This window comes from Phalaenopsis equestris, unplaced genomic scaffold, assembly GCF_001263595.1.
Source record: "Phalaenopsis equestris unplaced genomic scaffold, ASM126359v1 Scaffold000107, whole genome shotgun sequence".
Classification (NCBI taxonomy): domain Eukaryota; kingdom Viridiplantae; phylum Streptophyta; class Magnoliopsida; order Asparagales; family Orchidaceae; genus Phalaenopsis; species Phalaenopsis equestris.
The window spans coordinates 763,520-776,231 of record NW_018164549.1 but is presented as its reverse complement, the minus strand read 5'-3'; the positions used below and the strand labels follow the sequence as shown (position 1 = coordinate 776,231).

Sequence of the window (12,712 nt, the reverse complement as noted above, 5' to 3'; positions counted from 1 at the left end):
TATATATATAATTTTTTTAAAAAAGATGTATTTCATCCAATGACTTTTTTTTATGTATTTTTTTGACGTAATATGGAAAATTTATGTGATGCTAAAGTTAGGGTGTTAGATATGTAAATATTAATTGGGTGGTATGAATGTAAATGCCCATCTTAATTTATAAAAGCGCTGTAGCGGGTGGTGGGCCCGTCAGATTGATTTTATCGTAACATGAAAGTGGGCGATCTAAGTTATCAAAAAATAAACTTTATAAATATGCAGAGAAGATTATTTTATTAGAGCTGTTAATTAAAATTTATGAATATTTAAAGCTTAAAGCTTCATTGCAAGGGAACAAACGGGGGACCTTAGAATGCAGTTAGAGCTAGGGTGTAAACGAACCGAACACGAACACACGAACGAACATAGTTCATGTTCGTGTTCAGTTCGTTTGAAATTAATTGCGTTCGAAATTGTTCGTGAATGATCTGTTCGTGTTCGTGTTCGGTTTGATTTGTTTGAAATTTGTTCGAGTCGTTCGAATCGTGTGAGTCGTGTGAAATGTTCGAAATGTTAAAAAATGTTCGAAAGTTTTCATTTTTATTTATATTTTTTGAATGATTTAATGTACAATGACAAGCCTTCTCTATTATGAGAAATTGACCCACACTCCATGACATATAAAAATTCAAAATATAGATAAACTAATGAATTTTCTTTTTAATTAAAATATTGGAAAAAAAATTTAAAAAAAATCACTCAAAATAAAAAAACAATTATATTTCAATCACTATCTCTCAAATTGTATATCTTCAAATGGAGGGAAATTGTAGAAGAGCCAACATAAAGACAAATAGTTAAAAGACATGAAATATTACATTAGTTATTGGCTATATTAAAGTAAAAATGAAGTATTCTGCATAGAAGAGGTTCCAAATAAATCGATAGAATTGCAGTATGACTTCCATCAAATTTGGCTGCTGCGGATGGATGTTTAATGCAGAGGATTTTGGAAGGCTGAATGGCAGAAGAGACCTCTCACTGCAAGTAAATTTATTTCAGGCAATGTAAAAGATCAAGATTAAATAACTGTATACAAGAGATGCTATGGTAACGAAGGGGCAAAATAATACTTCAGGAGGGGCCAAATTGCCCTTCCATTTGCCATGAAAAGAAAAAAGAAAAAAAATATAAGAACTTTCTATATTCCCACGAAAAGAAAAAGAAAAAAATATACCCATTTTCCATGCATGATGATGCAAGTGAAGTCATTCTGTGTATATAATTCATATTGTTATCAGGAGCAATGAGAAGCCAGAAGACTCCATGGAGAAGAAATAGAAGATTTTGTTCACAGGAAGTTAGTTAATTTTACTAAAACATATCAAAATAATAGAACTAACAGTTAATTACTCATCTTTATTTATATACGGGGACGAAAGATCATTCATATGATGCAAATGAAGTTATGCAAAATATCCATCTCTAGCTCTGTATTCTGAACAACAACCAACACTTCAAGCTGCAGTAAAATGTAGTTCAAGCTGCAGTAAAATATTCAATCATACAACCAGCTAGAAAGTCTAATGGTAATCGAAACCAGGGAGAGGAGAGAGGGAAACAGCCCTCTCACCATTTTTGGGAGTTGCTGCACCTCTCCAAAGCCCTTAAATTTGAATGCAGTTGATGAAATGGAGAAAAATTTCATTGTAATCGACCACTACCCATAAAAAAAGCCCAATAAAATAATATATATGACAATCAAATCTTAGCATACAGTGATATAGTATAAAAAAGAAAAGGAAATAAGGTATATAAATCAGCAAACACTTTAGAGAGGAATTATGCTCCGATTATGAAGGCAAAATTGGATCTCCTTGCCTCAATCTCCCCGTAAGACACATTTACATGGAATCTAAAAGGCCATGGCTTTTGTCAGCAAAAGACGAATTGAAGCAGCTATTTTTCACTAAGGAAAAATTATACTCATCTAAAAAACTGATTGGTTTCATTATAACATTTCTTTTCACCTTTCACCCACAGGGCAAATTTGAGATTTTTAAAAAATAAAATTTAAATTTACTAACAATTACATCATAGCAATTAGGCACTAAATAATACAAAATCAAGGAAATTAAACTAAGATGACAAATGAATAAGAAATGAATAAAAATGAAAAGAAACTGTATTTGAAATATTAATGAATTAGATATTAATGAATGAGAAATGAATAAGAAATGAATCAAGTTTAGAAGGCTATGTCGAAGAAGCTCATTTGATGGATGATAACAACAGATGTTTGCTGGTTGCAAATTGATTTATTGAAATAATAAACCTCCTTTTAGCCTTACAACAATGTTCTTCAATGACTTCAAATGTAAACTCAATATTACTACAAATTGATTTATTGAACAGCCAACTACTAGCCTTCACGTCGCCCGTCGAAGATGAGTATGACGGAGTGGGGGCTGGAGATTGGCCGTCCTAACATGCGGTATCCCGACGGAATATTTTCATCTGAATGTAAGCTTCACAAGCCAGATGCTGATATATAAATAAACAGAGACTTATGATTCTTCATCATGTTGTTATGTAATTGATTTTGCCAGAAACTTTTTTATTTTTATTTTTTGAGTTTTTGATCAGCATATATCTAATTAAATGCTGAATAAGTATGCATTTGATTATATGCTTAGTGGTGGGGTTTTAACAGATGTTTTTCATTTATAAAGTATAATAAACCATTATTTTATTTATACAATCTATTAATTATTATATGTTTATCAACCAACGATATTGCAAATTACTTTATTTTGGAGAATTTGCATACATGTCACTAAGTTTTTATGAATTTACATATACATCTAATATTTTAAGGGACAATTACATCCAGAACACCCTATTTTTAAACATTATTACAATGCTGCCATTTTTTGTTTTCTTTCACGAGTATCTTCTAGATGACATAATTTTATTTCTATAATTATAATATTATTTAAAATATTAAATTATTATTTATTATATTTATCTTAATTAAATAATTAAAATAACTATAATATTAATTATATTTATATTATTTAAATACTAATTTTAATAGTTATATATTTAAAAATATTAATATGTAACTTTATACACAGTGACGCCCACTCCAATTCTGTCGTGCCGGCTTACTTTTTTTTTTTTAAATTATTTTTTTATGGCCGGGTCGGGTCGGGTCTGGTCGGGTCAGCTGGAAATTGTGATCAGCATTGACTAGTTGGCAATGTCATTAGAGAATGAGCCATCCTTCCTCGCTCTTTCCTTCCTTGGGAGTTGCTTACGTACGCAGCGCGTATAAGAGGGCGGGAAAAAGAGAGAGCTTCGTCTTAGCTTACTCTCTTTTAACTCCCCTCTTATTGACATGAGCACTCAGTTCAGCAAGAGGCGCGCCGGTGACGGTGGCACAACTGAATCTGTCTCAGCTGTTGGCAATACGGAGAACATGGTGGAGCTGAGCTCGTCCCAGGAAGCGTTTCGGGTTGATCCGGATTTCCAGACCTTCGATGCCAGTCTCCAGCAGCGCTTCAGCTGCCTTTTGTCTGATCCGGCCGTCAACGTCCAGCTCCCCTCAATTTCCTTCGACTCCACTGGATCCCTCTTTTATGTGAACCAGGATGGCGTTAGCATAAATCTGGAAAGCAAAAAGAATGTATGGAAGAATCCCAAGTCGTTCCAGCCGGTTGTTGACTACTTCAAGAATAGTATACATACGAGTGATTCCCTTATTGCTCTCGAAACGAGTCTTAAGAAAGCTCGCGACTCTCAACCTTTCGTTGAACTCGCTAAAAAAAGCTTCGACGAAGAATACGCTGTCGCTGTCGCCGCCGATGAAGAGGACCAACCTCCGAGGAAGACGAGATACGCGAAAACCTTAGATGAGTTTAGGCAATATTTTTTCGCCGACGGAATTGGTGAGTTTAAACCGGTATACCAGCAACAATTGTCATCGCTCGGGAAGTTACAAAATCTAGAAGCGGAACAAGACAAAAAGCTTAAATCAGTTAAAATATGGAGAAATGTTACTCGCATAATCTTTGTCTCGGCTTTTGCGGCACTTTTCATCTGCTCCGTGGTAGCTGCTTTTGAGGCAGCATCTCGCATAGCGGCGGCATTGGCGGCAGCCACTGCGATTCCCGTGGGATCCATTGGAAAGTGGTTTGATTCCAAGTGGAAGGACTATCAGGACGCCCTTAAAGTTGAGAAGGAACTAATTAATAAAATGCATGCAACGACTTCTGTTGTGCTTACTTATTTGAATAACATTAAAATTTTAGTAAACCGATTGGAAGATAATATAAGATCGTTGTCTGATGATGCGGAATTTGTGCTCGAAGATGAAGATGCCGTCAGGCCCGTGATTGAGGAGATGAGAAAGAAGATAGAAGTCTTTATGAAAATCATTGAGGATTTGGTGCAGCAGGCTGATCAGTGTAGCAGGATCTTAAGCAGGGCAAGTGCTGTGGTTTTGCAACTAATTATTAAACTGCATAAATGATGATGTGGAAGCAAATTGGTAAGGATTTTTTAAACTGTGGTTTAATGAATCATAGATGAACTTCTAAATTCATCAAATTTTCACCCTTCTCCAGCTGGACGGTTAGATTCCGCGCTGATTTAAGTAACTAGATTTAAAAAACTTCAAGCCTGAGTTCAGAGTTATCCATAAATTGTTCTTCTCGCCTTTGAATTGCGGGGGGTCAAAGTAGCTACAGGGGAGAGAGAGGAGCAGCGGCCGGCCATGGTTAGAGAGCGAGATCCAGAGAGAAAGAGAGAGCACTGTCACGCCTCTTGCTTAAAAGAATGGAATAAAAGAATGCTTACTTTAAGGTCTAAAGACCCATTGCAGGGAACGGATTGGTACCTTAAGAATGCAGTTACAACGAGAGTTGATGTATCATTTTGATGTGATTGATATAAATATAATTTTCTTTGTGGTCATTTCTATCAATAAGCTATATAGATAGTTGGACTTGAATAATAATTCCCATATAACTTGCTATTTCTTTGTAATGTTTATTAACACCAAATAATTTGATGGTTAGAGCGATATTAATATTAATAAGTCTCCAAGAAGAAGTCGACCCTTATATGACACACTTTTTGTGTTTCTACGACTAACATGTAAAAAATGGATATGATCACTTATATCGTAAACAAATTTTAGTTTTTGAATTTAATTTATAGTTTACACATTAAGAGATTCACGCAAGTGCACGTATTGTTCAAGTAACATAGAGCTTTCTTTCAAAAACCTTAAGCATCGATCCACGAGGAAAGATGTTAATTAGTAACGACTCAATAAAAATTTTAGTCTACAATAACTCGTCTTAGCTTGAAATTTCCATTTTTTAAATATGGTTTACCTAAATTCACTATTTATCATACAATTAAAATCAACTAAGTTAACTAAAAACCTAATCTACCAAGGCTAGTTCAATTTGGAATGTTCTTATATAATTAAATTCTCCTCCCCCTTGCATTGAATATATTAACATGTGTAGTGGCAAAAATTGGTAGAATTTTATGATAACGTTTGTGACAAAAGGAACATGTGTCTACCTACCCTCTTTCGAGTGTATAGATATGCTTAGTTCACTATTAGTATTTAGCAAATATCAATGATGCATGTTGGTTAACATGTCTTACAACTCATGGCAATGAACCCAATTTCTCATCCATTAATTATCACATAGAAGCCACCAGTAGGAACTGATCATGAAATATATTTCCCTATAATTTGCACTGATCTACGGACTACTCTTCATTCACCCTTATAGATCAATGTAGTTCTTACTAGTTGTGAAAGTCACCGCACTCCCGGATTTTAGTGTAAATTACAACAAATTTTAACATACAAATTAACCAAATTTGATATGTAAATGGAGTACAAAGTAAAAACCACCACATTGATTTTAAAGTCATTATACCATCATTAAAATATCTTGCACATGCCACTAAATCATCACAAGAGGAAAGATTAAGAAAAACTACTCACTAAGTATGGAGAAAACACATGAACTCTTTATTTTATATAAACTTGAAACCACACACACCAATTTTCTAATCAAAATAAAACTTATAAGACTTCTCTTTCTGAAGATTCAATCTCTACTTGCACAACAAATAACAATTTCTTACAATCCTCTCCAATCTCTCTGAGATAAAGTATAAGAAATGAAGAAATGTTTCAATTCCTCCCTTTCTCTTTTCTCCCTAAGTCCCAAGAGACACCAAGAACTCCAAAAAACACTCTCCACTCAAAGAGACAACCCCTCCTCAAAATCCATCATAAAGGCTTAAAACAAATGTCAAGTCGGTTTCTGGCTCCTAGACACCAGCTTTGTAGAAGCCCTAAGTAAATGCCTAGCGCCATGTCAAAATTTTCTTTGTCGCTCCATTTGACTCCAAATTGTCTCATTTTCGCTCAATTTACTCCAATTGCTTAACCTGTCGTACTTGTAATAAAAAACACAAAAATATCTTCCTTTAAAGTGGAATATCACTAAAAATAAGCATTAAATGTATATAGAAAAATCAATTTTGTTCTAGAAATGTTATAATCCAACCTATAAGAAGTTCCAATAAATCAAATGATATCTAAAGTATCAGAATATTTAGTATTAAACTTAGAAAAACCGATTTTCTATCTAATTCAGAAGTAATTAAAATTTTTTCAAACTTTGAATTCTTAGAAAAATATAAATTTCAAAATCAATAACTCTATTTTGAAAAGAATTTTTTTGAAAATAAATCAAGTTCAGGATTGTTCTTAAGTCTCATTCCTCTGAAATTCAAGTCATAGTCTTGTAATAAATAAGAGAGAGAGAGAATATCACTTGGCTGTTGGTTCTATTTGTGAAGCTTCTTCTTTCCCTTTGCTTTCCTTATTCTGCTTCTATTATGTGAGATAAGGTTTCATTAAGCAGTCCAACTCTAGCCAGAACAAATTTCTTGGCTCTTCTACATCTGCAAATCCAGTCAATGTGTTTATCCAGTTCGCACAGAGACCGGGTAAGCCCTATTCTTTAGTTAACATGCCACTCTATTCTTACGTATTTACATATCTAACACCTAAATTTCGAGTAAAAGATAATTATTAGGTGTTAGATATGTGAATACATAGGAATTGGCTCGTATGGATGCAAAGGCCCCATAATTCGGCTAAATTTCTAAAATGATATTTAATTTTTAAAAAAAACTGACATTAAAAAAAAAGGAATAATTTCTAAAAATGACAAAGTAGGCACGTCCGCGGCAGCGTTGCGACGTCGCAACTTCTGATGGTAGATGTAGTTTTTATGGGATCGTGAGATGCGAAAAAAAGTGACCGTGGCATCATGGCGTTGTAGCTTGATAGGTTCTTTTGAGAATGAGGTAAAATTATGTTCTACTATAGATATATGGAAAATCTTTTGTTTAGTGATGTAATGTCTTTGAATATCGGAAAATATCTCCGTACATAAGACGTACGCAGCGCTACGAAGACGTACGCAGCGCTACGTACGTCCAGGGGTTATATCGGGGTTATACCCCTCTGTAACCTCCCTGTAACCTCAGTGTAACTTATCTGTAACCTACAAATGAGTTTCGCGCTTCTGTAGTTTCATGGGAGTAAATAAGTTATACGGAGGTTACATGGGAGTTACACGGAGGTTACAGGGAGGTATAACCCGGATATAACCCCTCTGTACCCCCTGAATAACCCCTGACGTACGCAGCGCTGCGTACGTCTTATGTACACAAATATTTTCCCTGAATATCTCCCAAAGTTGTATGGCAAGAAAGATAAGTTTTTACCATTTTAGATCACAAAGAAGCCTTACATTAAGGTCTAAAGATTCATTGCAGGGAACGGATTGGTACGTTAAGAATGCACTTAGAATGAGAGTTGATGTATTATATTTGATATGATTTATGTACATATAATTTATTACTCTGCTTTTGTAAAAAATTAAATAATTATAAAGGAAGGGAAAAAATTTTATTTTTTTATTATAAATATTGGTATAAAAATGAAAATAAATAATTTATGAACTTCTCTTTTCCCCTCTTCTCGCTTTAATTAATGAGTACGAGGACATAGTAAAGACATTCAACTAAGGGCCCGTTTGGGGCTGCTTATAAGTGCGGTGATGTTTTTGAAAACACTGCCTAACCGTTTGGTTCGCACGTTTTTTGAAACGTTGTCTATCGCGTTTGGGTTTTTTACATTAAACGTTGGCCGCGTTTAAGGATAAGCTGCTTATCCTGAAACACACAAGCTGCATCAAACATACACTGAAAGTTAGACAGTCAATTCTCCAAGTGTAATTGATATTGAAATTGCTTGGCATGATGCTAAGATCAGCGTAGAAAAACATAATGGTAGTAACACGAAGTAGTTTGATGGTTGGAGCAATATTCTAATTTGTTTCTTTAAGAGCATTTTTCATCATCCTTGTAACATGTGAATTGAATCCCTAACAACATGACCAACACAAGCCTCATTTATAATCACCCTTAAACTCTTGCATGTTAGCTTCAAAATTTTAGAATAAGAGCCTATGAAAGTGTGATTTAACGTACTCCTAAATACACTAAGAGGAGAGTGGTATGATGAACGATGAGGGGGTATATTGTAATGACAAAACAATAATCTAGGCACCATTGCATAAACTACCAATTATTAGTTCTGATGATATTGTTAGCTTGCTTTCTTTTTAAACCTTACATATAAAAACCTAAGATAACCGTATTCAAAGAGGTTAGAGTTCAGAATACATCCATTAAAATCACTCATTCTATTGAAAGGTGGAAAGATTTCCTCTAAAAATTTCATTACAATATCAAATACGATTAAAGTCTCCAAGAAGAAGCCAAAAAGAGCAGATCAGACTGTCTGACTGTAAAAAACTATATTTCATTACAATATCAAATACAATTTGACATTAAGAAAATGTATTTCACTCATGACTTTTTTTATGTAATATGAAATATTTAAGTGATACTGATTTAAATTGTCAAAAAATAATCTTTATAAATATGAAGACAAGATTATTTCATTAGCTCTATTAACTAATATTTTTGAATATTTGAAGGGTAAAGTTTGATTGCAAGGAGCAAATGGAGGACCTTAGAATGCTCTTCGAGTGATAGGTGAACGAGAGTTAATCTATTGTTTGATGTGATTTATGTAAATATAATTTATTAGTGTGCTTTTGTGTTCTTCTCGCTCTAATTTTTCTATTCTTCATCTTTATCAAAAATGAGCTCACCCGCCGATGTAGTTGAATTTAGCCGACCTGGCAAAGTGATTGAATCGAGCTCACCTGATAGAGAGTCTGATCCGGTTCACCCCCGTCTTCTTTGGGAAGGCAACATAAGTCTATCTTCACAAGAGTAGTTAATCAGGACCTAAAAGGATACATTTTGAGTCTTGTATTACTTGAGCCTTGTATTAGAGCCCTGCTACGCTTATAAGATTTACACTTTCCCTGTGGGCCTGTGGGATCGATAAATAACCAGGACTCCATTAGAGCCATGTATTACTTGAGCGATACATATACTTGTGTTTATATTGGCAGCTTTACTATTAAACTGATTATACTGAAAAGGATTTTATTGAGATTGAATTAAAAATATTTTGCATTTGCTGCACTATGTGTTGTAGTGTTGAGAGACATTTATAGCACACATAAAAAGTCGCGGTCAAGTTGCACGAGTTATGAGTCATTTAGGTCATAATAGTGGACTGTGAGGACGTCTGCAGTCTTGAGTGAGTGAAGTTGAGAGCTACATGAGTTGTAAGACATGCTGGTCGAAGTTGGTCACATATGTCATATTGGTGAGTTGTGATGGTGTATGTAGGTCGCAGGTGCTGGAGTCAAGAGCTGCATGAATTGTAAACTACGTAGGTCATAGTTGATCACATAAGTCATAGTATTGAGTCGTGTTGATGTCTGTAGGTCATAAAGATCAGAGTTGTGAGTTGTTCAAGCTGTGAGCCATGTAGACCATATTTTGTCACGCATGCCAAAGTGGAGAGAGCTTTAGAAGCCTAAATAAAGTCATCATCTTTGAGATGCATTGTTATACCGTCTTTAGGAGATGTCCTTGCACCGTATGTGAGCTGAGCTGTTATACCATCATCGGAGTGTGTCGTTGCACGATATTCAGGGTGCATTGTTGCACCATTTTTTGGAGGCTTTATCGTATGGTGTGTGGAGTGCATTGTTATGTTGGATGCCTCATTACTTTGCAATACTCCAAGATTTCACAGCGCACGTCATGACTCCACAAGGAACTTTGTTGGAAGGATTAGATGATGACCAAGGGTAGCCGAGGGCATAGGGCGGCAGGCAATGGTAAACGGTGGCCAACAGGTGGTGGAGCGGGAGGTATTCGTCAGATCTGTGGTGCATAAGTGATGTTGGACTTCAACTTCTCTTTCAAGCTTCAATTTTCTTCTAGCTTAAGGTCTTCCCCCTTTTCAAGAGGTGGGTATGAATTTATTTATAGAGCCTGAGATGCAAATAAGGAAAAAATTAGTACTACTCTGATCAGACATCCTGAGGAGGTTCCTTCGATCAAACTATATTATGTGGGTATTTGGGTGCCTTGATGATGTTAGAATTGAGTGACATTGAACTTGTTAGAATTGCCTTGTCGACACGCTCGAGTTAATTATAAGCATTTCATATTTAGAATCAATTTGAACATCAAATTATACCATGAAAGCTTTCAAACGTAGTTGAATGACTTGACTTGATTAGGATTTGACCAATTTTGGTACCGTCGGGTTCATCTCATCAATCAATTTTGATTGTAACTTTGATAAATTAGAGTTTTACATGATTTTTAATTGCAAGTTGAATATTTTTTTTCTAAAAAAAAATTCTCGAGATTCATGTCATGCCTTCGAGATTCATGCTGATGATACAATTTTGTTAAAAGCCAAATAATTAAACTTTAATATTCTTTTTATTTTAAAGTTTGAACTCGAATGTAATTAATTCAAACCTTTAGCTTAATTGAGATAATTTAGTTTTTAATCATATGTTCATGATATAAACTATTTATTTTAACCTTACATTATGTCTATATTAAATTTAAAATTATTTGCTCACTTTCAAAAACTTTTTATGATATAACTAACAAATAAATTTCATTTTGAGCAATCCATAGACGCCACGTGGCTCAAAGGCAAAGTCATTTTTTTTTTAATCAGGTTTGGTGTCTTTCTTTTTGGGTGAGCCTTTTTATTCTGTTGTTTCATATTGGCCCCAGTCAGATTTAGGGCCCGTTTGAGTCAACTTATAAGTACAGTTACGTTTTTTTTGAAAACAACGACTGATCATTTTGTTTGCGCGCTTTTTAAAACGCTACTTGCCGCGTTTGAGTTTTTTACACTGAACGCAGGTCGCGGGCCACGTTTCAGGATAAACTGCTTATCCTGAAACACACAAACTGTCTCAAACATACCCTTATTTACGGTTTCCATGGCCAAAGTAACAATTGTTATTTAGGCTACATTTAATTTTATTTATTATATTTAATAGGACTTGATGGTAAATAAGATCATCTTTATTCAAACAAACATTAAAATATATTCACACATACCAAACAATTCTTGTGTATTTGCGTATCTACCCCCTAAAATTTAATATTTATATTTACAATACTTTAGTATTGCCGCGATTCATACTTTCAATACCTTATTACTGCTTAGAAATCATGAATCTAATTTGGTGATTTGAAATGAGAATCTCTCATGTTGTTATTGTTGAACGCGCTATAAAAAAAAAGCTCTCGACTTTCAGCTTATCGTTGAATGCGCTATTAAAAGTTTCGAAGAAGAATACGCTGTTGCTGCCGACGAGGTCCAACCCCCGAAAACCCTAGATGAGTTGAAGCAATATTTTTTCTTCGACGACACTGGTGAGTTTAAATCGGTATACAAGCAGTAATGTTCAATGGTCGGGAAATTAAAAAATCGAAAAGAGGAGCTAGACAGAAAACTTAAATCAGTCAAAATATGGAGAAATATTATTTGCATAATCTTTGTCTCGACTTTTGAAGCACTTCTCATCTGCTCTGTGGTAGTTGCTCTTAAGACATCACCTGCAATGCCGGCTGCCACTATGATTCCCAATGGATCCATCGGAAAGCGGTTTGATTCCATGTGAAAGGACCATCAGAATGATAAATTTTCACAGTTTTAGATCACAAAGAGTCTTGAGTGCCGAAGCCGACGACAAAGTCGTCCGAACTTATCGATTCTTGAGTGTCGACGATCTAGGAAGAATCTCGGCCCTGAAATACGATCTAAGGTTTGCTCCCTATCCCTGATACCATGTCAAACATTTTAAATAAATAGACTGAATGCTCTTTTTACCTTTGATTTCATTCCAATAAATAATTGTCTGTACAATCTATCTTCGGTAGCCTAATAATGCATAATAATGTGTAAAGTCTATTTTAGATAATTTAATAATATTTATTTCTAATCTAAATATTTAGCTAAGAGAAAATAATATGTACAATTAAAATAAGACATTTAATACAGTAATTTTGTTTTTTGTTCTCTATTTTTAAAATCCTTTATTGTGCTAAATGATTATATGATTAGCGTCGGGATTTAACGGTTTTATTTTGGAGAATTTACGAACATGTCACTAATTTTCTATGTATTTATATATATATATATATCATGACT

General features: G+C 34.4%; 1 protein-coding gene across 1 annotated transcript; it reads left to right on the top strand.

The window, feature by feature from the left end:
* Positions 1-3,379: 3,379 nt before the first annotated feature.
* LOC110020703 (UPF0496 protein 1-like) lies at positions 3,380-12,182 on the top strand. The gene is made up of 3 exons (XM_020718897.1): positions 3,380-4,480; positions 11,817-11,934; positions 12,076-12,182. The coding sequence occupies exons 1-3, from the start codon at positions 3,380-3,382 to the stop codon at positions 12,180-12,182; spliced, it is 1,326 nt and encodes a 441-aa protein (XP_020574556.1).
* Positions 12,183-12,712: the final 530 nt, after the last annotated feature.